We start from the raw sequence: 23,051 nt of genomic DNA, 5'->3' as shown, positions 1-23,051 counted from the left end.
GAGACAAATTAGGCAAGTTTTAGGGCTCATGGGATATTGCAGACAGTGGATTGAGGGATACAGTGAAAAGGTGAAATTTCTGTATGAAAGGCTAAATACAGATCGATTAAAATGGACAGGGCAAGACGAAATTAAATTTCAAGAACTAAAGAATGCCCTTGTCACTGCTCCAGTTTTAACATTACCAGACATCAGAAAAGAGTTTCAACTGTTTGTCGACATAAGTGGACAAACAGCACAAGGAGTTTTAACCCAGGAATGGGCAGAAAAGAAGAAACCTATAGGGTTTTTGTCCAAAATCCTAGATCCAGTCAGTCGGGGCTGGCCCACGTGTCTGCAAGCAATTGTGGCAGTAGCACTGTTGGTTGGGGAAGCCAAAAAGGTAACGTTTGGAGCTCCCCTGATAGTTTATACTCCACATGATGTAAGAAATATCTTACAACAAAAAGCGGAGAAATGGTTGACCGATTCAAGGCTTCTGAAATATGAAGCCATGTTAATCAGTTCGCCAGGATTGGAATTAAGGACAACCTCTGCACAAAACCCTGCGCAATTTTTGTACGGGGAACCAACGGGAAAGCTACTACATAATTGTATTGAAACAGTGGAATTACAAACTAAAGTAAGACCCGATCTGGAGGATCAGGAATTGGAAGGAGGAGAAAAATGGTTTATCGATGGTTCCTCGAGAATGATGGAGGGAAAACGTAAATCGGGTTATGCCATCATAAATGGTATAACAGGACAGACTGTAGAATCGGGTCCCCTAAAAGCAAATTGGTCAGCACAGGCTTGTGAACTTTTTGCTCTCCTAAAAGCCCTCAAAGGCTTGAAGGGAAAAAGGGGAACCATCTATACCGATTCAAGATATGCATTTGAGATAGTACATACCTTCGGGAAAATTTGGGAAGAAAGGGGTCTGATCAACACTAAAGGAAAAGGATTGGTACATGAGGAAATAATTAGACAAATTTTAGAAGCAGTCAGGGAGCCACTGGAGATATCTGTGGTTCATGTAAAAGGACACCAGACCGGACGACAATTCCATACAAGGGGAAACAATTTAGCAGATAAAGAGGCGAAAAGAGCGGCATTGTTAACCGTAAGTATTTCTGAGCTAGTCCCAAGGGAACCCCCAGAGGTTTCAGTGCTTCCTTCAGAAAAGGAGCAGGAAGACTTCAAAAAGGTAGGGGGACATTTCAAAGAGGGTAAATGGTGGTTACCTGACGGGAGGGAGTTGGTCCCGAAGGGAATAGCAAAAGGGATACTCAAAAGACTACATGCACAAACCCATTGGGGAACCAGGGCATTGGCTGAACAATTTTTAAAATTCTTCGGGTGTAAGGGAATCTTCGAGCTTGCAAAACAAGAGGTACAGGGATGTGTGATATGCCAAAAGGTAAACAGAGCGAATTTTCGGCAAACCAATTGGGGAGGTCGGCCAATCTCATATCGACCATTCGAAAGAATCCAAGTGGATTTCACGGAATTACCGAAAATTGGCAGAAATAAATATTTATTGGTTATAGTAGATAAATTGACACATTGGGTAGAGGCCTTTCCCAGAGCTAAGGCCACGGCTCAAACAGTGTCTAAAATTCTACTGGAGGAAATAATTCCTAGGTATGGTATTGTAGACCATATTGATTCGGATCAGGGTACACATTTCACCTCGAAAATTATCAAACAGTTGTCCGATGCGTTAGGGATCAGATGGCAATATCATACTCCTTGGCACCCTCAGAGCTCGGGGCAAGTGGAAAGAATGAATCAGACATTGAAGTCACAAATATCCAAATTGACAATTGAAACAAAAATGTCCTGGGTCAAATGTCTCCCCTTGGCATTGTTGAATATAAGAACCATGCCGAACTCAGAAACAGGACTGTCCCCCTTTGAAATGTTGTATGGAATGCCGTACAAGCATGGTATGCCGGTTGAACATCCTCAAACAGAGGATGTTCAACTCCAACCTTATCTCATTTCTATAAATAAAAACTTACAGGAGTTAAGGAGAAGAGGATTGATTCCTCAAAGCAGCACGTTGGGATTTCCGATCCACCAAATTCAACCAGGGGACAAGGTACTGATCAAAGTGTGGAAAGAGCAACCCCTCAGTCCCCACTGGGAAGGACCATTCCTCGTCCTCCTGACTACAGACACCGCGGTTCGCACAGCTGAAAAGGGCTGGACACACTCTTCCCGAGTGAAGAAAGTTTCGGTTCGCGACTCCCCCGAGTGGAAAATTGTAACCCCTCCGGGAGATTTGAAAATCAGGCTTCAGCGGAACAACCAATGAGCAACGAAGACAGGATAAGTTGCACCAATTTTGAATGTTATTGTTTTCCTTTTGTACATTTTAAGTGTGCATATTGTAAACAAACGTGGGTGACTCATTGTTTGGGAGGGCAAAAACCGAAAGGGTTGTGTGCCGCGTGTTACAAAGAGGAATTAGAACAGACCAACCTTTTTCTAGCACTTGCTACCCGGGTGGGTATCTTGGAACTCGACTCTCCTGAGTGGTTCCGATTTTTTCAAAAAGGATTACGAGGCCATTTGGACTGTAAGGCGGAACCTCTAATAATAGAGTGCCGCCGGAACGTAAAAGTACCGTGCAGGAGCGGCACGATCAAGGCATCTCGGTGGGCAACCTTTAAAAGGAGGTTTGCCATCAGAACGTCAAGGGCCCCTGAAGACAGTCCTTGCTGCCGAGAAGATGGTTATCCCCGCCGTATGTTCCTATACGGGCGGAGGGAATGGCAGAGGGATGCGATTGTGGGGAATCCTGACGATCCTGAACCTAGCCATGTGCTGGACCGAGAGAACGGGCCCCGAGGCGTCTCCGGGGACGACCTCCCTGGGGAAGTGTGAGCAGTGCCCAACTGTCTCGCGAACCGAGCCATGGATTGCCTGCCCTCCGGAGTTGCACGCAGGAGAATGTTGGGCAAACGGTACCCAAATGGACCTGTGTAAGCGGGAAGGAAAAATTTGGTGCTCCATCCCGGGGATAGGTGCTGGAAAAAGGCAACCCCATAACACAGGGGAAAAAGAGGTCCAAGCGACCCACCTACGAAATAAGAGAGATATAGGAGGGGTTTCCCCAATCTCGGTCTGCGGGCAGTGTAATAAAACTGTCTGGATTGGAGGAAAGAAACAGTCAACGTTCATTGCGTACCACAGAGTCAACCCCTTGTGTTACAATAAAGCAAACTTAAAATATTGTGCCATGGGGGGGAAATTGTACTGGGAAGGGAAGAACCTGAAACATGAAACAAAAGTGTCATTCAGTAATGAACCGATAGTTTTAAATTTACTGAAAAATGACGATGATAGAGTGTGTCTGCAGTTTGATCAGGTGATCTGTTTCGCAAAAGACGAGGATGGTTCAGACCCCGAAAATAAAATAAAACAATTAACTATTGAACTAAAAAGGCAGGAAATGGAAAATAAGAAAAAAAGACTCGAACAGGAGAGGTTAAACTCTCTCAGTGAACAATACGAACAACTAGAAAAACAATACGATAATTGGAAGCTACCTAGCCCTAATCAGAATCTATTCATAGATCTGATGCAGGAAATAGCTACCGAATTGGGATTGACTAACTGTTGGATATGTGGTGGCCTGAAATCAGCCGAAAGATGGCCATGGAAGGGAGAAGGATTAACCCCAGAACAATTACTTAAGTGGACAGGATTAAAATTATCCAAAACAACCCGGCGACCAGAGGGGTGGGTAATTGACAAGAGGATCATTGGAACTTTTTGTGTCAGTCGGGAAGGAAGGGAATTCACCGAGCTAGTTGGTTACACCCCGTGTGTAAAAACTCTCTCGGTAAATTCAGATAAAAAGACAAAAATTTGGCAGCCGGAATCACCCGAGGGCTATTGGAGCCAATCTCGGGAAAATAATTGCGAATGGATAGATCTAATTGGTCTATGTTGGAACAAACAGGACGGGGCAAATCCCTTCCATGCCTTTCTTGGCCTGAGAGAATATTGGGAGGACCCGGCAAAACTTAACAGAGATTGGAAGGCACCGGATGGGATTTACTGGATATGCGGGAAAAAAGCATACAGTGAATTGCCCAGAAATTGAAAAGGGTCATGCACACTCGGAATAATTCGGCCTTTCTTCTTTACACTACCTAAAGATGAAAGCAGGTCTTTAGGTGCTCCCCTCTTTGAAACCCTAGCCCGACAAAAGAGGGAATTGAAACGAGAACTACCAATAGCCGGAGGTAACCACCAGTGGAAGGGGGAGGAATGGCCCGCCGAAAGAATCATACAATATTATGGACCGGCAACATGGGCAAATGATGGCAGCTGGGGATACAGGACCCCAATCTACCTCCTTAATCGGCTCATTCGGTTACAGGCTGTGGTAGAAGTTGTTTCAAATCACACTTCAGAAGCCCTGGAACTCCTAGCAAAACAACATTCTCAGATGAGAGCTTTTGTCTACCAAAACAGACTCGCTCTCGACTATTTGCTAGCTGAGGAGGGAGGAGTGTGTGGCAGATATAACGAGTCAGAGTGTTGCATGGAGATAGATGACTTCGGAGAAACTATAAAGGGTCTAGCCGCTGAAATAAAGAAAGTAGCCCATGTACCCGTCCAGAAGTGGAATTCGATTCTCCAAGCCTCTTGGTGGGATCAAATTTTTGGGCAAGGGGCATGGTGGAAAAAGCTAGTATTCTTTATAGGATGTTCTATTGCCGGAGTCATCTTCCTACCCTGCCTGATTCCTTGTCTGATCAGACTGATACATTCTGTCGTTCAAGGAATGCAGATTGCCTCTCTCCCAATAGACCCAGAAAAGGCACAGGGAAACACTACCCTTCTTTCAAAAATCATGAAGTTAGAGGAAGAAAAAGAGAATAGAAATGCGGTTAAGGCATTGAGGGAATTTGAAAATAAACATATGTTGTCCACAGAAAATATAGAAGAATTAGACCAAGAAGAAAACGACATTATTTAACCTGATATTCCTCTGGAAAAAGTATGAAAACACGAATTTTTAATGTGTTCAAATTATTAGGTGGGGGACTGTAATAAAGAATTGGGTAAATAAAAATTCGGAATAAGAAGTTTAAATAAAGTATGTATAATTATAACTAAATGTAAGTATGGAATAAGGAATTCTCCTCCCGGTCGAGATAGAATTCCTTTTCCAAAAACCACGAATTGCAAAAGAACCCCCCCAGATAACAGGTTTCAGCAGACTCATCAACTCGGAGGAAAAGACAGGACACAGGCCATCACAGAAACAAAAGAACCAGCCTAAAAGTCTACCTCCAGAGAAAGGCAACGCCCGGCCGATTTCGGCCGGAGACCATCAAGCAAGACAAAAGGGACGGTCGTTGCCAGAATCGAACACCACACCTGCCAAACCCATACTACAGAAACTCAATCAAGAAAGACAAAGAAGAGACTACTCCTCTGAGATATCCATCGGCACCAGCCCGGATCTCTCAATCCTGCTGTGGTGAAATATGTTAAAATACATACAGACTCACTTTACATTTGAGGAGACTCTGCCCGGATACTTACTGACTCAATGTTCTAGGCCAGGAAATCCATTCACCCGACAATCAGGGACATTTGGTGAATGGAAACTGGTTGGAATTCTAGCCTGAGGACATAAAATCCCTATAAAAACCCAGGCCAGGGGACCCTCAGACGTGGATTTGGGAACACCTATACCTTGCGTATAGACCCTGTCCACCCAGCGCTGCGCTGTCCATTTATTATGGTTTTTTCCTCACTGTTTGTTGCTTTATTAATTTATAATAAATTAATCTTTGTTAATCTTTAATTTGCCGTGGCATTTATAACAGATTGGTGCCGTGACTCGGATCGGAAGAAACTGTGGGAGAATCTCGCTGTCCAGGGGGGTACCCCCGCTGATTTCAGCGGCCTGGGAGCAGAGACCCTCCGCAGTTCGCTCCGATTGCCGAACCAAATTTAGGCTGAGGAAAAACCATAATAAAGAGGAACGGATCCAGAGAGCTCGGGAAGGCAGGAGCCTTCGGGAAAGCCGCGGCTTGGTAGCTCATAAAAAGTCATACGTGCACGAAGACGCCCTCGCAGGAAATTGCTGTAAGTACTGTGAGGTTGAGCGGGTGATCGGGCGAGTTTGTGAGAGACGTGACCTGGTCACGAAGCGAGTGTGGACTTCAAGGCCGCGTTTCCATCCTCCCGCGAGGGAATTGGCCGGCCGCGAAGGAAGCGATTCTGTGTGAAAGTGTCTCTCTTTCCTTACTCGTAAAGCCTGAGGCTAAAGGGAGTCTCAGGGGACCGATCAAAGGGGGCTGAGAGAGGAAGGGACGTCCAGTCGAGCTCTGGAACTGGTAAACTCTCTCAGCCAAAAGATTTAGAAAGTCGGAACATCGAGAAAACCCCGGTACAGCTAACCGAGAGGTAAGTATTGGTGCGATCTAGGACTTTCAGACGAAGAAAAAGACGAACACAACGCAGAGCAGGTAAGAATCGTAAGAAAATGGGACAGAGAAAAAGTAGAACGCAGAAACTAGATAACGAGAAAAGTCCATCAGAAGAATCAAAGCAAATGCTAGACATCCCACCAGAGAGTCCTTTAGGGTGGATGTTGAGAAATTGGGAAATTTGTCCCGAGAGACGAGAAAAATCAAAGGCAAAAATGATTTACTACTGTGCCGAGATCTGGGGAGGACAAGAATTGAGAAAATGTCTCACTTGGCCAGTATTGGGAACATTTGATAAATGGACGTGCAGGGAATTACTCGCACACGTAGAGAAAAAGGTCTCGCCAGACGGCGAGGAGAAAGAGTATGCCAAACTCTGGTTAAATACCAGAGTGCGGCTGTTTCCAGTGAAACAGAAAAACGAACATAAGACAGAGACCTGGGAACCCCTGGATCACTTACCCCCTCCGTACCGCGGGCCAGTAGAGCCTCCGGTGATGGACCAAGTAGTACCATCAGCACCCGAGGGTTCCATGGGGCAACTAGCAGAGGCACGCTCCCCTCAACCACCGGGAGTAGTGCCAGAAACCCTCACTACCCCCCCACCTGCAGAAAACCCAGCCACCGCACCCTCTTTGGAGTCGGTGTTGACGCAAGGATGGGGCTTACCCCCTCCACAAATCCCGGTCCGGCCACCACAGCTGGGACCACCGAAAGTATCCGAAGGGAACCCTCTGAGTCATTTAGCTGCGGCAGACATCCCGCCAGCAACAAGGGGAAACCCTCCCGCAAACTCCAGTTCCCCTCCTGCAAGCAGGACTCGGTGGAAATCAAAAATAGGGAATGGAGAATGGGGAGAGACAGAAAGTGGGCACCGAATGTTCCCTCTCAGGGAAGTGCCAACCGCCCCCGGAGTAATTGGATTTGTAAACGTGCCCCTTAACTCAGGGGATGTACGAGCATTCAAAAAAGAAATGGGGCGACTGCTAGATGACCCATTTGGAGTGGCCGAAAGATTAGACGATTTTCTAGGGAGTAGTATTTACACCTATGAAGATCTCATGGCCATCCTGAGATCCCTGTTTAGCCAGGAAGAGAGAGAGATGATTAAACAGGCGGGCATCAGGGATTGGGAAAGGCGGCACCCGCAGGGAACACCCGGTGACCAAAAGTGGCCGAGCGTAAGCCCGAGTTGGAGCGCCCAGACCGAAGAAGGGAGAAGAAGCATGATGGATTTGAGGAATATCATCGTGCAAGGAATAAGAGAGGCGGTCCCCAGAGGACAGAACATTAGCAAAGTATTTGGGGAATGTCAGGGAAAAGAGGAATCCCCTACCGAATGGGTAGAAAGGCTGCGGAGAAGTCTGCAAATTTATTCCGGGACTGATCCCAGTTCTCCGGTGGGGGAGGTCCTGCTGAAAACGCAGTTTGTGGCTAAATCATGGGAGGACATTAGGAAGAAATTGGAGAAAATTGATGGATGGCAGGAGAAGAGTCTCCAAGAGCTTCTAAGGGAAGCTCAGAAGGTTTATATGAGGAGAGAAGACGAAAAACAGAAACTTCAAGCCAAAATATTAGTGGCTGCAGTAAAAGAAGTTCAAAAACACGAACAGAAACAGGGAAAGCCGATACCTAAAAAACAAAAAGGATCCCAAAAGGAGGAAACTCCTCCTCGAAAGGATCCTCCTGAGTGCTTCTACTGTAAGAAAGTAGGACACATAAAAAAGGATTGCAGGAAACGAATAAAAGATGAACAAATATTTAAAGAAGATTAGGGGGGTCTTGGGCTCTTCCAAATGGGGACAATAACAGCAAAGGAGCCCTTGATAAAATTGAAGGTAGGTCCCCACCGCCAGGAAATGAGTTTCCTGGTTGATACCGGGGCTGAGAGAAGCACCCTGCAGAAATTGCCTATAGGGTGTGAAACGAGTAAAGAAAAAGTAATTGTAATTGGCGCAAAAGGAGATCCATTCAAAGTCTCGGTAATCAAGGAGGTGGAAATCGAGTCAGAAAATAAGATATGTTTAGGAAATTTGTTGCTTGTAGAAGAAGCCGACTACAACCTATTGGGAAGAGATATGATTATAGCTTTAGGAATAAATATCATTGTGAAAAATTCAGAATTAGTAGTGAAGGTGTTGCATTTAACTTCAAAAGATGAAAAGGAAATTGACCCCCGAGTATGGCACTCAAAGGGGGAAGTGGGAAAATTAGATATTGCTCCCATCAAAATTGAAATTGAGAATCCAGAGAATCCGATAAGGATCCGACAATACCCCATCCCCGCCGAAGGGAGGAAGGGTTTGAAATTAATAATTGACGAGCTGCTTAAAGGAGGCACGCTCGAGCCCTGCATGTCCCCACATAACACCCCCATCCTGGCAGTAAAGAAAGCCGATGGGAACTTCCGATTGGTTCAGGACTTGAGAGCTGTAAATGCTAGAACCCGAACCAGGTTTCCGGTAGTAGCAAATCCTTACACTTTACTAAACAGACTCTCACCAGAGGATGTATGGTATAGTGTAATTGATTTAAAAGATGCTTTCTGGACATGTCCTCTAGATGAAGGGAGTAGGGATTTTTTCGCTTTCCAGTGGGAGGACCCAGATACCAATCGAAATCAGCAATTGCGGTGGACGGTCCTTCCACAAGGATTCGTTGAATCTCCGAACTTGTTCGGACAAGCCTTAGAGCAGCTACTCACCCAATTCACTCCAGAGGAAGGGACAAAACTGTTACAATATGTAGACGATTTGCTAATCGCCGGGATCACGGAAGAGCAGGTGAAGAAATGTACCATTTCCCTGCTGAATTTTCTGGGACAAAAGGGGTTGAAAGTGTCTAAATCCAAGCTGCAATTCACTGAGCCCGAAGTAAAATATCTTGGACATTGGATATCACAAGGGAAAAAGAAATTAGATCCCGAAAGGGTGATGGGAATCCTTGAACTTCCTGCCCCACAAACCAAGAGACAAATTAGGCAAGTTTTAGGGCTCATGGGATATTGCAGACAGTGGATTGAGGGATACAGTGAAAAGGTGAAATTTCTGTATGAAAGGCTAAATACAGATCGATTAAAATGGACAGGGCAAGACGAAATTAAATTTCAAGAACTAAAGAATGCCCTTGTCACTGCTCCAGTTTTAACATTACCAGACATCAGAAAAGAGTTTCAACTGTTTGTCGACATAAGTGGACAAACAGCACAAGGAGTTTTAACCCAGGAATGGGCAGAAAAGAAGAAACCTATAGGGTTTTTGTCCAAAATCCTAGATCCAGTCAGTCGGGGCTGGCCCACGTGTCTGCAAGCAATTGTGGCAGTAGCACTGTTGGTTGGGGAAGCCAAAAAGGTAACGTTTGGAGCTCCCCTGATAGTTTATACTCCACATGATGTAAGAAATATCTTACAACAAAAAGCGGAGAAATGGTTGACCGATTCAAGGCTTCTGAAATATGAAGCCATGTTAATCAGTTCGCCAGGATTGGAATTAAGGACAACCTCTGCACAAAACCCTGCGCAATTTTTGTACGGGGAACCAACGGGAAAGCTACTACATAATTGTATTGAAACAGTGGAATTACAAACTAAAGTAAGACCCGATCTGGAGGATCAGGAATTGGAAGGAGGAGAAAAATGGTTTATCGATGGTTCCTCGAGAATGATGGAGGGAAAACGTAAATCGGGTTATGCCATCATAAATGGTATAACAGGACAGACTGTAGAATCGGGTCCCCTAAAAGCAAATTGGTCAGCACAGGCTTGTGAACTTTTTGCTCTCCTAAAAGCCCTCAAAGGCTTGAAGGGAAAAAGGGGAACCATCTATACCGATTCAAGATATGCATTTGAGATAGTACATACCTTCGGGAAAATTTGGGAAGAAAGGGGTCTGATCAACACTAAAGGAAAAGGATTGGTACATGAGGAAATAATTAGACAAATTTTAGAAGCAGTCAGGGAGCCACTGGAGATATCTGTGGTTCATGTAAAAGGACACCAGACCGGACGACAATTCCATACAAGGGGAAACAATTTAGCAGATAAAGAGGCGAAAAGAGCGGCATTGTTAACCGTAAGTATTTCTGAGCTAGTCCCAAGGGAACCCCCAGAGGTTTCAGTGCTTCCTTCAGAAAAGGAGCAGGAAGACTTCAAAAAGGTAGGGGGACATTTCAAAGAGGGTAAATGGTGGTTACCTGACGGGAGGGAGTTGGTCCCGAAGGGAATAGCAAAAGGGATACTCAAAAGACTACATGCACAAACCCATTGGGGAACCAGGGCATTGGCTGAACAATTTTTAAAATTCTTCGGGTGTAAGGGAATCTTCGAGCTTGCAAAACAAGAGGTACAGGGATGTGTGATATGCCAAAAGGTAAACAGAGCGAATTTTCGGCAAACCAATTGGGGAGGTCGGCCAATCTCATATCGACCATTCGAAAGAATCCAAGTGGATTTCACGGAATTACCGAAAATTGGCAGAAATAAATATTTATTGGTTATAGTAGATAAATTGACACATTGGGTAGAGGCCTTTCCCAGAGCTAAGGCCACGGCTCAAACAGTGTCTAAAATTCTACTGGAGGAAATAATTCCTAGGTATGGTATTGTAGACCATATTGATTCGGATCAGGGTACACATTTCACCTCGAAAATTATCAAACAGTTGTCCGATGCGTTAGGGATCAGATGGCAATATCATACTCCTTGGCACCCTCAGAGCTCGGGGCAAGTGGAAAGAATGAATCAGACATTGAAGTCACAAATATCCAAATTGACAATTGAAACAAAAATGTCCTGGGTCAAATGTCTCCCCTTGGCATTGTTGAATATAAGAACCATGCCGAACTCAGAAACAGGACTGTCCCCCTTTGAAATGTTGTATGGAATGCCGTACAAGCATGGTATGCCGGTTGAACATCCTCAAACAGAGGATGTTCAACTCCAACCTTATCTCATTTCTATAAATAAAAACTTACAGGAGTTAAGGAGAAGAGGATTGATTCCTCAAAGCAGCACGTTGGGATTTCCGATCCACCAAATTCAACCAGGGGACAAGGTACTGATCAAAGTGTGGAAAGAGCAACCCCTCAGTCCCCACTGGGAAGGACCATTCCTCGTCCTCCTGACTACAGACACCGCGGTTCGCACAGCTGAAAAGGGCTGGACACACTCTTCCCGAGTGAAGAAAGTTTCGGTTCGCGACTCCCCCGAGTGGAAAATTGTAACCCCTCCGGGAGATTTGAAAATCAGGCTTCAGCGGAACAACCAATGAGCAACGAAGACAGGATAAGTTGCACCAATTTTGAATGTTATTGTTTTCCTTTTGTACATTTTAAGTGTGCATATTGTAAACAAACGTGGGTGACTCATTGTTTGGGAGGGCAAAAACCGAAAGGGTTGTGTGCCGCGTGTTACAAAGAGGAATTAGAACAGACCAACCTTTTTCTAGCACTTGCTACCCGGGTGGGTATCTTGGAACTCGACTCTCCTGAGTGGTTCCGATTTTTTCAAAAAGGATTACGAGGCCATTTGGACTGTAAGGCGGAACCTCTAATAATAGAGTGCCGCCGGAACGTAAAAGTACCGTGCAGGAGCGGCACGATCAAGGCATCTCGGTGGGCAACCTTTAAAAGGAGGTTTGCCATCAGAACGTCAAGGGCCCCTGAAGACAGTCCTTGCTGCCGAGAAGATGGTTATCCCCGCCGTATGTTCCTATACGGGCGGAGGGAATGGCAGAGGGATGCGATTGTGGGGAATCCTGACGATCCTGAACCTAGCCATGTGCTGGACCGAGAGAACGGGCCCCGAGGCGTCTCCGGGGACGACCTCCCTGGGGAAGTGTGAGCAGTGCCCAACTGTCTCGCGAACCGAGCCATGGATTGCCTGCCCTCCGGAGTTGCACGCAGGAGAATGTTGGGCAAACGGTACCCAAATGGACCTGTGTAAGCGGGAAGGAAAAATTTGGTGCTCCATCCCGGGGATAGGTGCTGGAAAAAGGCAACCCCATAACACAGGGGAAAAAGAGGTCCAAGCGACCCACCTACGAAATAAGAGAGATATAGGAGGGGTTTCCCCAATCTCGGTCTGCGGGCAGTGTAATAAAACTGTCTGGATTGGAGGAAAGAAACAGTCAACGTTCATTGCGTACCACAGAGTCAACCCCTTGTGTTACAATAAAGCAAACTTAAAATATTGTGCCATGGGGGGGAAATTGTACTGGGAAGGGAAGAACCTGAAACATGAAACAAAAGTGTCATTCAGTAATGAACCGATAGTTTTAAATTTACTGAAAAATGACGATGATAGAGTGTGTCTGCAGTTTGATCAGGTGATCTGTTTCGCAAAAGACGAGGATGGTTCAGACCCCGAAAATAAAATAAAACAATTAACTATTGAACTAAAAAGGCAGGAAATGGAAAATAAGAAAAAAAGACTCGAACAGGAGAGGTTAAACTCTCTCAGTGAACAATACGAACAACTAGAAAAACAATACGATAATTGGAAGCTACCTAGCCCTAATCAGAATCTATTCATAGATCTGATGCAGGAAATAGCTACCGAATTGGGATTGACTAACTGTTGGATATGTGGTGGCCTGAAATCAGCCGAAAGATGGCCATGGAAGGGAGAAGGATTAACCCCAGAACAATTACTTAAGTGGACAGGATTAAAATTATCCAAAACAACCCGGCGACCAGAGGGGTGGGTAATTGACAAGAGGATCATTGGAACTTTTTGTGTCAGTCGGGAAGGAAGGGAATTCACCGAGCTAGTTGGTTACACCCCGTGTGTAAAAACTCTCTCGGTAAATTCAGATAAAAAGACAAAAATTTGGCAGCCGGAATCACCCGAGGGCTATTGGAGCCAATCTCGGGAAAATAATTGCGAATGGATAGATCTAATTGGTCTATGTTGGAACAAACAGGACGGGGCAAATCCCTTCCATGCCTTTCTTGGCCTGAGAGAATATTGGGAGGACCCGGCAAAACTTAACAGAGATTGGAAGGCACCGGATGGGATTTACTGGATATGCGGGAAAAAAGCATACAGTGAATTGCCCAGAAATTGAAAAGGGTCATGCACACTCGGAATAATTCGGCCTTTCTTCTTTACACTACCTAAAGATGAAAGCAGGTCTTTAGGTGCTCCCCTCTTTGAAACCCTAGCCCGACAAAAGAGGGAATTGAAACGAGAACTACCAATAGCCGGAGGTAACCACCAGTGGAAGGGGGAGGAATGGCCCGCCGAAAGAATCATACAATATTATGGACCGGCAACATGGGCAAATGATGGCAGCTGGGGATACAGGACCCCAATCTACCTCCTTAATCGGCTCATTCGGTTACAGGCTGTGGTAGAAGTTGTTTCAAATCACACTTCAGAAGCCCTGGAACTCCTAGCAAAACAACATTCTCAGATGAGAGCTTTTGTCTACCAAAACAGACTCGCTCTCGACTATTTGCTAGCTGAGGAGGGAGGAGTGTGTGGCAGATATAACGAGTCAGAGTGTTGCATGGAGATAGATGACTTCGGAGAAACTATAAAGGGTCTAGCCGCTGAAATAAAGAAAGTAGCCCATGTACCCGTCCAGAAGTGGAATTCGATTCTCCAAGCCTCTTGGTGGGATCAAATTTTTGGGCAAGGGGCATGGTGGAAAAAGCTAGTATTCTTTATAGGATGTTCTATTGCCGGAGTCATCTTCCTACCCTGCCTGATTCCTTGTCTGATCAGACTGATACATTCTGTCGTTCAAGGAATGCAGATTGCCTCTCTCCCAATAGACCCAGAAAAGGCACAGGGAAACACTACCCTTCTTTCAAAAATCATGAAGTTAGAGGAAGAAAAAGAGAATAGAAATGCGGTTAAGGCATTGAGGGAATTTGAAAATAAACATATGTTGTCCACAGAAAATATAGAAGAATTAGACCAAGAAGAAAACGACATTATTTAACCTGATATTCCTCTGGAAAAAGTATGAAAACACGAATTTTTAATGTGTTCAAATTATTAGGTGGGGGACTGTAATAAAGAATTGGGTAAATAAAAATTCGGAATAAGAAGTTTAAATAAAGTATGTATAATTATAACTAAATGTAAGTATGGAATAAGGAATTCTCCTCCCGGTCGAGATAGAATTCCTTTTCCAAAAACCACGAATTGCAAAAGAACCCCCCCAGATAACAGGTTTCAGCAGACTCATCAACTCGGAGGAAAAGACAGGACACAGGCCATCACAGAAACAAAAGAACCAGCCTAAAAGTCTACCTCCAGAGAAAGGCAACGCCCGGCCGATTTCGGCCGGAGACCATCAAGCAAGACAAAAGGGACGGTCGTTGCCAGAATCGAACACCACACCTGCCAAACCCATACTACAGAAACTCAATCAAGAAAGACAAAGAAGAGACTACTCCTCTGAGATATCCATCGGCACCAGCCCGGATCTCTCAATCCTGCTGTGGTGAAATATGTTAAAATACATACAGACTCACTTTACATTTGAGGAGACTCTGCCCGGATACTTACTGACTCAATGTTCTAGGCCAGGAAATCCATTCACCCGACAATCAGGGACATTTGGTGAATGGAAACTGGTTGGAATTCTAGCCTGAGGACATAAAATCCCTATAAAAACCCAGGCCAGGGGACCCTCAGACGTGGATTTGGGAACACCTATACCTTGCGTATAGACCCTGTCCACCCAGCGCTGCGCTGTCCATTTATTATGGTTTTTTCCTCACTGTTTGTTGCTTTATTAATTTATAATAAATTAATCTTTGTTAATCTTTAATTTGCCGTGGCATTTATAACAAGTACCTATACATGTTCAAAAATATCCCCCAAACTTATGGGCTAAGCTTTAATTTAGGGACTACTGCATTTCATATATGGCAAAGAACACTCTCCTGCTGTTGGACTTGGAAGTCATTGCTAATGCTAATTTCAAGATGGGTGTTTCAGCACTCTTCTGATCTATAACATAAAATTTTTTATGATCACCTTCACTCTTTACCTTGACGTGTGAACACTTCAGAAATATTTATGAGTGCTGCACTTCTGTCTAACATTGATAAACAATAATAAAATCTTCAAAACTGAAGGAAATCTTTTCACATATATATTTTATGCTGGAATGATTCAAACCATTTTCAACAAGCTGCAGATTGCCACACGAGCTGCCCCTAATCATGACCATGTTGCTTTCACAAGTCTGGAAAAGATGTAAGAGAATAAAAGCTTTATAAAAGAATGAGTATGTCACACAGAACTGATAAACAGCCTGTCCATACACTGAAACAAACGACCTGCATTTGTTTCAATTATTCATGGCTCAGTTGGCAGCTGGCAATCTGCTCAAGGCTTAAGGGCAATGCAGCAGGCAGACAGCAGCACGGTGTCTGTGCCCTGCACAGCTCACACGCCTCCCAGACTCCCAGGTGTGCGGGGGGGTGGAAGATAGACAAGGATCTTCCCACACATCACACCGTTCCCACCTATTCAGGGAACCAGGCTGGGTGCAAAACAGCTCTCCTCAATCTGCTTTCTCAGTGCGTGCTAGGAGCAATTGTATGGTGAGGCAGGAAAAAACAATAGAGCGAGTGCCAAGTGCCTTCTACTGCTTTAATCTACCACAGACACAGAGCAGACTCCTGCCTGTCACAGACTCCTCTTCTGTGTCACAGAACGTTCTGAGTTAGAAGGGACCCACAAGGATCATCAAGTCCAACTCCTGGGTGAATGGCCCCCTCCTCTTCCATTTTACCACCAGTATTCACGTCAAAAATCAAGAAAGCAAGAAGGCTATCTCTGCTGATATTAAAAGTTGCAAGCATTTTCTTTTTTTAAATAGAGAATACATTATTTTACCTACCTGCTGAATTTTTTAATTAAAATAATACTTTGTGCATACAGAACACAAGAAAAAGAAAAAAAAATCAGCTATTTGTGGGACCATCAAAGCACTAAATGATCCCACTGAGCATGATACCCACAGCTACAAAAGTTTTTTGATTACAGCAAAGTGTAACCAAATGTACATGAGAAAGATACTTCCAAATAACCTTAGTTACATAAATTCTTGCTTAGTTACATATATTTTATGCTGCCAAGCATCATAAAAATTTATGCAAACTTAAAAAAAACCAACTTTGATATTTCATTTGAGATGGTATATTACACACACAGCCCAACAGTAAATTGAGTCACTTTCCTGGAACTAAAAACTCATACCTGACAGGCAAGTATTATTCTATCCACCAACTCCCTATTACTCTGAGGTAGATAAAAGTGATCAAGGGACCACTGTACTTCTCATTAGCAAGTATCCCTTTGGAAACATCAATTCCACTATGAATTATAATTTCAAATTGTAGAATGAAGTGCACAGATTGATGTAAAGACTAAAAGGCTGCGAGACACATTTCAGTTCTGTACAGAAAATCCATGTAATATTTTGGGGGGGAAGTATTTTATAACTGTAAGCAATCAAATTCTTCAAAGCTTCAAAGCCTCATGACAGAGACCATAAATAATGCTTATTTGTGTAGACATAACAGCCTCTTTTCTAGAAACCTAGAGTGTTCAGAGTAGTTTTGTACCTAGAGACATGCAAACAACAATCCTTGATGCATTAGCAAAGGACATGGTATTGCACCACACACAAGGTAACTGCCCCAGTCCCTCACAGATCAGAATGGAGTAGAGAACTATGGGTCCTCGTACTTGTAATTTGTTTTTATCCACTGATCTGTGGCCTATCAAAAGAAATGGAGGAAATTTGACATTCAAAATATATCTCAGAAAATTTACATTAGTTCTTTTACTCTCCTTCCAACCTGGTCTAGGAGGGCTGTGTGCTCTGTTTCAAGGGAATGCTGTTCTTGTTCTCAGAACATGGAGAAAGCATTACCTCTAATCATCTGAATCTCAAGTGCACAACTGAAATGTTCTGTAATAGTGACACAAAATATTTAATCTAAAAATAATTGTGTTTTAAGGAAAAGAATCTGAATATAATTCCATTTTAATTACCTCTCTGGAGAATCATCCTGTTTTTTAAATCCAGGAGGAAGAGCTGGCCCAAAAAAGCCATCATCATCATCGTCTTCATGAATTCTTTTTGGCTTCCTGCAAATACAGATTTCACTTAATAATTACCTTGACATGCATAGCAATTATCTACATTTTAAAAAGGAAAAGAATCACATAAAATTATTTCATAGGGTCTTCTGTACTAAATATCCTGCTGTTACCAAGGAAACGGTGCAAAAGGATCCAAAATTATTTGAAGCAATTAAAAAATTGAGAGTATAAGATTCACTTCAAAAATGTTCTGACATTTAAAAAAAGAAAAAAAATTAAAAAACAACATTAAGAATGCTTTTGCTGGAGAAAGAAGTTTAGTATAATGTTGAAATACCATTTTCTAGTCACAAATTAATTTAAAATTCAGTACACTTCTTTCTCCATTTTTATACACTGTCTGCATTTTGAGTAGTATTTTTCTTGTTCAATTCTAATTAGCCGAAAAACTATTGACTAAGAAAACAAGAAAAAAATTGAATAATAATTACTCTAGCACTCATTAAGATGCCATAATGGCCTTCAAGTCTCTTATACAAGCCTTAGAGCAAACATACACAAATTCTTAACACAGCAATTGTGAGTAATCAACCCAACAAATGAGAGTATCTGCAGACTCCTGTTACTTGTTTAACAATTCAGGTTTTTTTCATTAGAATTGACTTAACTGAATGCCTAAATCCATGTCCATAAACAGGTCTTACAGACTCTCAAAGAGAGCTAGTATTCCAAAACCAGGGCAAAACTCAAGTACCAAATACTTATCTACATGGTAAGTGGTGTCTGTCCCTAGCAAAAACATGCAAATTTGCAGAACTAAAATAAAACATATAAATGCAGAGATCTGACTGCCCCAAATAATTTAATTCCACCATAGGGTGTCAGACATGTCAGATGAACATTCTTGGCCATGAAGAACATGTAATCAGAAGTTTTACACAGGTAGAGAGTTCACCTTTTTTTACACAGCTTTGTAATTAATGTCCCCTTTTCCAAAGTTAGACACATTACATTTGCAATACAAGTTGAAAATACAAAAATAATCCAAAACCATACTCACTTGGGTGCTGGATCTCCTTCTGTCTCCTCTTCAGAATCTCTGTTTGTGTCTCTGGGTAGAGGAAGAGATTCTGAGTCATCATCACTGTCAGGAGTTTCTGAGCTACAGCTGCTTTTGTAGTCTGGAGGCAGTGCTGGTCCTGCAACTGAACATCCAGAGTTATATGGGATCATAAAATCACAGAATGGTTTTGACTGGAAGGGACCTTAAACACTATCTAGTTCCAATCTCCCTGCCATGGGCAGGGAACCTTCTACTAGACCAGGTTTAATAAGGATACCTGCTAAATGTTTCAAATAAGTATGATCCATGGTGGCATTTCCGAAACATATTTACTTGGAATTAAGCTTACTCAATCACTGCTGTCTCTAGCATTTAGAAGATATCTAAACAGACTTCTAGAAGTTACTTCTTTCATTACCTTATTTCCATCAACTACCTACTCTGAACTGTTCTGACTTAGGACATTATTATATAAGCGTGTTCTGGAACAGGACTAGAAACCCCTGTCTTATATAACAACAAATATACAATGGATGTGGCATAAACCAGTATACTTAAAAGAAACTACCATCTTTAATAAAGCATTTGAAGCTTACTAGTAAAGAAACACATCATCTGCACATACACAGTGTGGGAGACCATAAATTCTTCAATGGGAGCATTTGTAACCATAAAGTATTAAATTAATTACCAGCCTGCTTTAGGAATGGTTTAATGATTAAGGTTATTCTCAGTTCAACTAAATGTGAATAGCAGGGACAGATTTAAGTACTCTGCTGAAGAAGGGATGACTTAGGCATTCAGAGAACGAATTCAAAGAATTGTTGCTGTCAGAAGGCCAGGGTATTGGATGGAGCTCTTATGCTCCACTCAAACCTTCACCCTCTGGGGTAATATCTCAGCAAAATTAAACTTCAGACACTAACACTGCTAACAGGCCTGAGCTGGCACTCACCAGCAGACACTGTTTTTTATAGATTTATTTGGCTATAGTACCATGTGCAGTGGGTCCAGAAGCAGCTTAGCCATTGATACTAACAGCCCCCCAAACAAGACCCTTAACACTGTTACCCTCACAGGCTCAATCAACAAGGAGTCAGCTGGAGCAAGCAAAAACCAGTCCCAAGGTAAGGGGCCTTCCCACTCCAGGACAAGGCCCCTATTTACACAAACACAGTACAAACAGCTCACATTCCCATGTAATGGAGATCTGATTCTACTGATGATTTAGCAGCCTGAGACACAGACACCACTCCTCCTCTTAATACCTCAAGCACTGAGTACAAGATTTGCAGGACAGAGAGGTGCTCTGGTGAGGAAAAGACATTGTTCCCTTTATGAATAGTCAAGGGTCAGATGAAAAGATAAATAGTACCAGGAAATTAGATCTCCAGTTGAAGAACTACAACTTTTTGACAGCACAAAATACAAACTGATGCATATTATGGTCCCATTGTTAGGTGACAAAGGCTAGGCAGAAATCACAAAGCTTTTAATCATCTTTAGCGCAAGACACAAGGACAGTCCTCTAGTTACAAAGCATCCAGGCAGATCTGCCACTTCTTTGTTTCCTGTTTTAATGGAAAAGACTTCAGCTGGGACATACAAATCCATCTCAGCACTAGGAAGATAAAAAAAAACCAATCAACAAACCACTTCTCTCGCTCCAAAAAACCCCAAACATAACACCTCAGCCTATAAAGGTGAAATAAGTTCAAGATGAAAGGAAAGAAACAAATGAACGTTTAGCAGGAATAAAATCTGCTATCAAGAAGTGTCCTCTTTTGGTACAAAAAGCACCACTTGAATAAAAGCACTTAAACCCCAGACAAATCCTGCACAACTGCTTTCTCCATCCACTTGGTGCCCTGACATCATGCAATCAGACTTCATTTGCTCTAAATGCAAAAGAAAAGACTTGGAGTGGAAGGAACAAACTCAGATATAATTTGATGACTGAAAATAGAGAGGAAGAGAGAAATCAGGAGTAGCTTTGTGAGCTGCACAGAACTAGTAAAACCAAAACGACTTAAGGAAGGAGTCTGGTCCCACTGGCATGTTGTTCAAAACACCAGGGATAACACATATTTTTATCCCAATTTCTCTCTGTTATGTTGGTAAAATGGTTTGCATGGGCTGTGCAATAAGCTGGATCAAGGAATTTAAAAGGCATAAAAATAACACTGCAAACCACAGCACTCCCCTGAAAGAACTGTTTGTTCGTGGAACTGCAGCCTAAGCAGGACAACCAGAAATTAAATAAAGACAGAGAGTGACTAATGAAGGGAAAATGGCATTTAAAGCCTGAGGAAGAAAAAGTCATTGGACATGTGAAAAGAAATGGAGGGGAAAGAGACTTGAGATTAAAAATTAATATGACCATGGCACTGAGACTAACAATCAGCACAGGCAAAGATACAGCTATGGATCAGGATGGTTTGGGGAGCCACAAGAAAGAGCAGAAAGGCAGGAATGGAAATTGCTAAGCAAAAATTCCCGGAGCAAAGAAAGAAAAGGGTGAGGACGAGGCAAAGATCTCAGAAAATTCTGAAATTCCCCAGAAGCCACAGAAAAGTGGAAAAATACAGATCAAAGGAGGAACAGAGGAGAGCTCAAAGAGTCAGGAAACTAAACCTAATGAGGTGAGAAGAATAAATGGAGGTAGCAATGGCAGGGCAACAGGAAAGTGATGAAGTAACCAGAGCTTGGAACAATCCAGAGCAGGACAATGGAAAATACAACAATAAAATAAAATAGTACGATAAAAAAGTATGAGAAGGAAATTTTGGGGATAGTGAGGAGGAACAGGACCAACTGAGACTGAAGTGAATGTTTCACAGTTACTAGAAGTGACCATCCTACTAATGAGCTGGCTCTGGTGGCTATCTGCCTGAAAATTAAGTCAATTCAATTCAGGAACCAAATTAAAAGCTACTTTTTGTTTTGTTTTGCTAGGGTTATTTCTGCTGTATTTGAGGATTCTAAGCAATCTACCACACCATCAGACACATATTGGGAAGCTCTCAAGGACAGAAAAGGCCTTTCAGCTCCAGCATAGTGGTAGATCAACACATGCATGCATATTGTAGCAAATGTGGCCTCACGCTGAAACAGACGAAACTCCCTTCTGCGTCTCCGGTTATTTTTAGCCTTTCCCTAGCACATCTCTCCTGCTGGTACAAGGACAGCCCAGAGGCAGGGACAAATGGCCAAAGGAAGTATGATTCTTCCAGCAGGAGCACAGTTAGTCCAGCTTCAAAGCACTGTCATGAAGTGAAGAATCAGGAAATGAGTGCGTCCCATGGGCTGGACAAGCTGAAGAAGGTAAAGGATTTACCAGGGATGAGCTTTCGGGTCAGTCCAGCTACCATTTGCTTCCATCCTGTTCCTGATTAAGGGTCACAGAAGTATTACCAGCATCACTTCTCTGACACCAGAGGTAGTCCATGGGCAATGTGGTTTGTCCCATGGTAAGAACACCAGTGGGTATTGCAGGAGAACGTGTTTGGATGCTTGTATCCAGAGGGCGGGTGGGGCTCAAGGGGGCTGAGATATTTGCTACTGACTGTGGCACACATCAGCCTGCACAAGAGAACAAAATGCTGCTGGAAACTGGGCCAACTAGCCTCTCAAGGCTGCAGGCAGCTCACAGGTGGATTGCCTCCAGAAGGAATGCATTAGCAATAAATCTAATCATAATTATACATAATCACTCTCCCATTTCTTGTGCCTGAGAGCGTTCTATTGTGCCTGAGAGTCTTCCCTGCCACAGGCTGCTCAAAGTCCTACTCTGTTGCTGTTGGGAGACAGAAACTATGAAAGTAGACTAAAAAGACAAGTGCTCTTCAAGAAAAGCTTCAATGAGAAGCTCAAATATCAGCAAGACTATTTCAACAGGAAAATCATTGGAAAAGCTGTTCAGCTTTAGAAGGTGAAGCATCTCTTAAAACAGTTAGAAAACACAAGGGAAATTGTTACAGAACAAATTCTAGGCCCATTTGACTCAAGAGCCAGCAAGTGTTGCAGCACAGAAGGTGCTGGTGGCAGGCCCACCGTGTGATTTCTGTCACTCCAGGTGCAGGGCTCCAGATGGAGCTGTAGTTCTGTACAGCAAAGCATGTTATGCCAAAGTACTTGCTCTCCTTTCTTCCTTTGCACTGCAGCAGTCTCCCTCAAGAGGTGAGCAGGGACACTTAGCTGCTGTAAGTCGAAGTCAGGAAAAGTTTGTGAAAATTATAAAAACAAACAACCTGCCAGTAGCTGGAGTTTGGGGTTTTTGTTTGTTTGTTTTCAAAGGCAAATAAACTCTTTCACCCACTTCACACAGAAATTTCCAAGCAGATCTTGGATCAGTCGCCAGTGCAACTGTAATACCATGGAACCCATTTCCACTGGGACAAAGAGGGGACAAATTCAGCTCAGTAACCTAGACTAGACACTGTCAAAACACCCAGTGTCACAAACCCATGGC

General features: G+C 43.3%; 1 protein-coding gene across 1 annotated transcript in view; it reads right to left on the bottom strand.

Moving 5' to 3' along the window:
• GPALPP1 (GPALPP motifs containing 1) overlaps window positions 1-23,051 on the bottom strand; it is a 35,368-nt gene that overhangs the window by 11,118 nt on the left and 1,199 nt on the right. Inside the window, exons 2-3 of the mRNA XM_086881247.1 lie at window positions 18,578-18,722; window positions 17,467-17,562 (exon numbers count right to left, since the gene is read on the bottom strand). Of these exons, the coding sequence (XP_086737373.1) occupies window positions 17,467-17,562; window positions 18,578-18,722 (241 nt within the window). The remainder of the gene's footprint in view (window positions 1-17,466; window positions 17,563-18,577; window positions 18,723-23,051) is intronic.

The sequence above is a fragment of the Cyanistes caeruleus genome, chromosome 3 (assembly GCF_971803275.1).
Source record: "Cyanistes caeruleus chromosome 3, bCyaCae1.hap1.1, whole genome shotgun sequence".
Classification (NCBI taxonomy): domain Eukaryota; kingdom Metazoa; phylum Chordata; class Aves; order Passeriformes; family Paridae; genus Cyanistes; species Cyanistes caeruleus.
The sequence above is the reverse complement of the archived record's forward strand: the minus strand, read 5'-3'. Positions and strand labels throughout refer to the sequence as shown.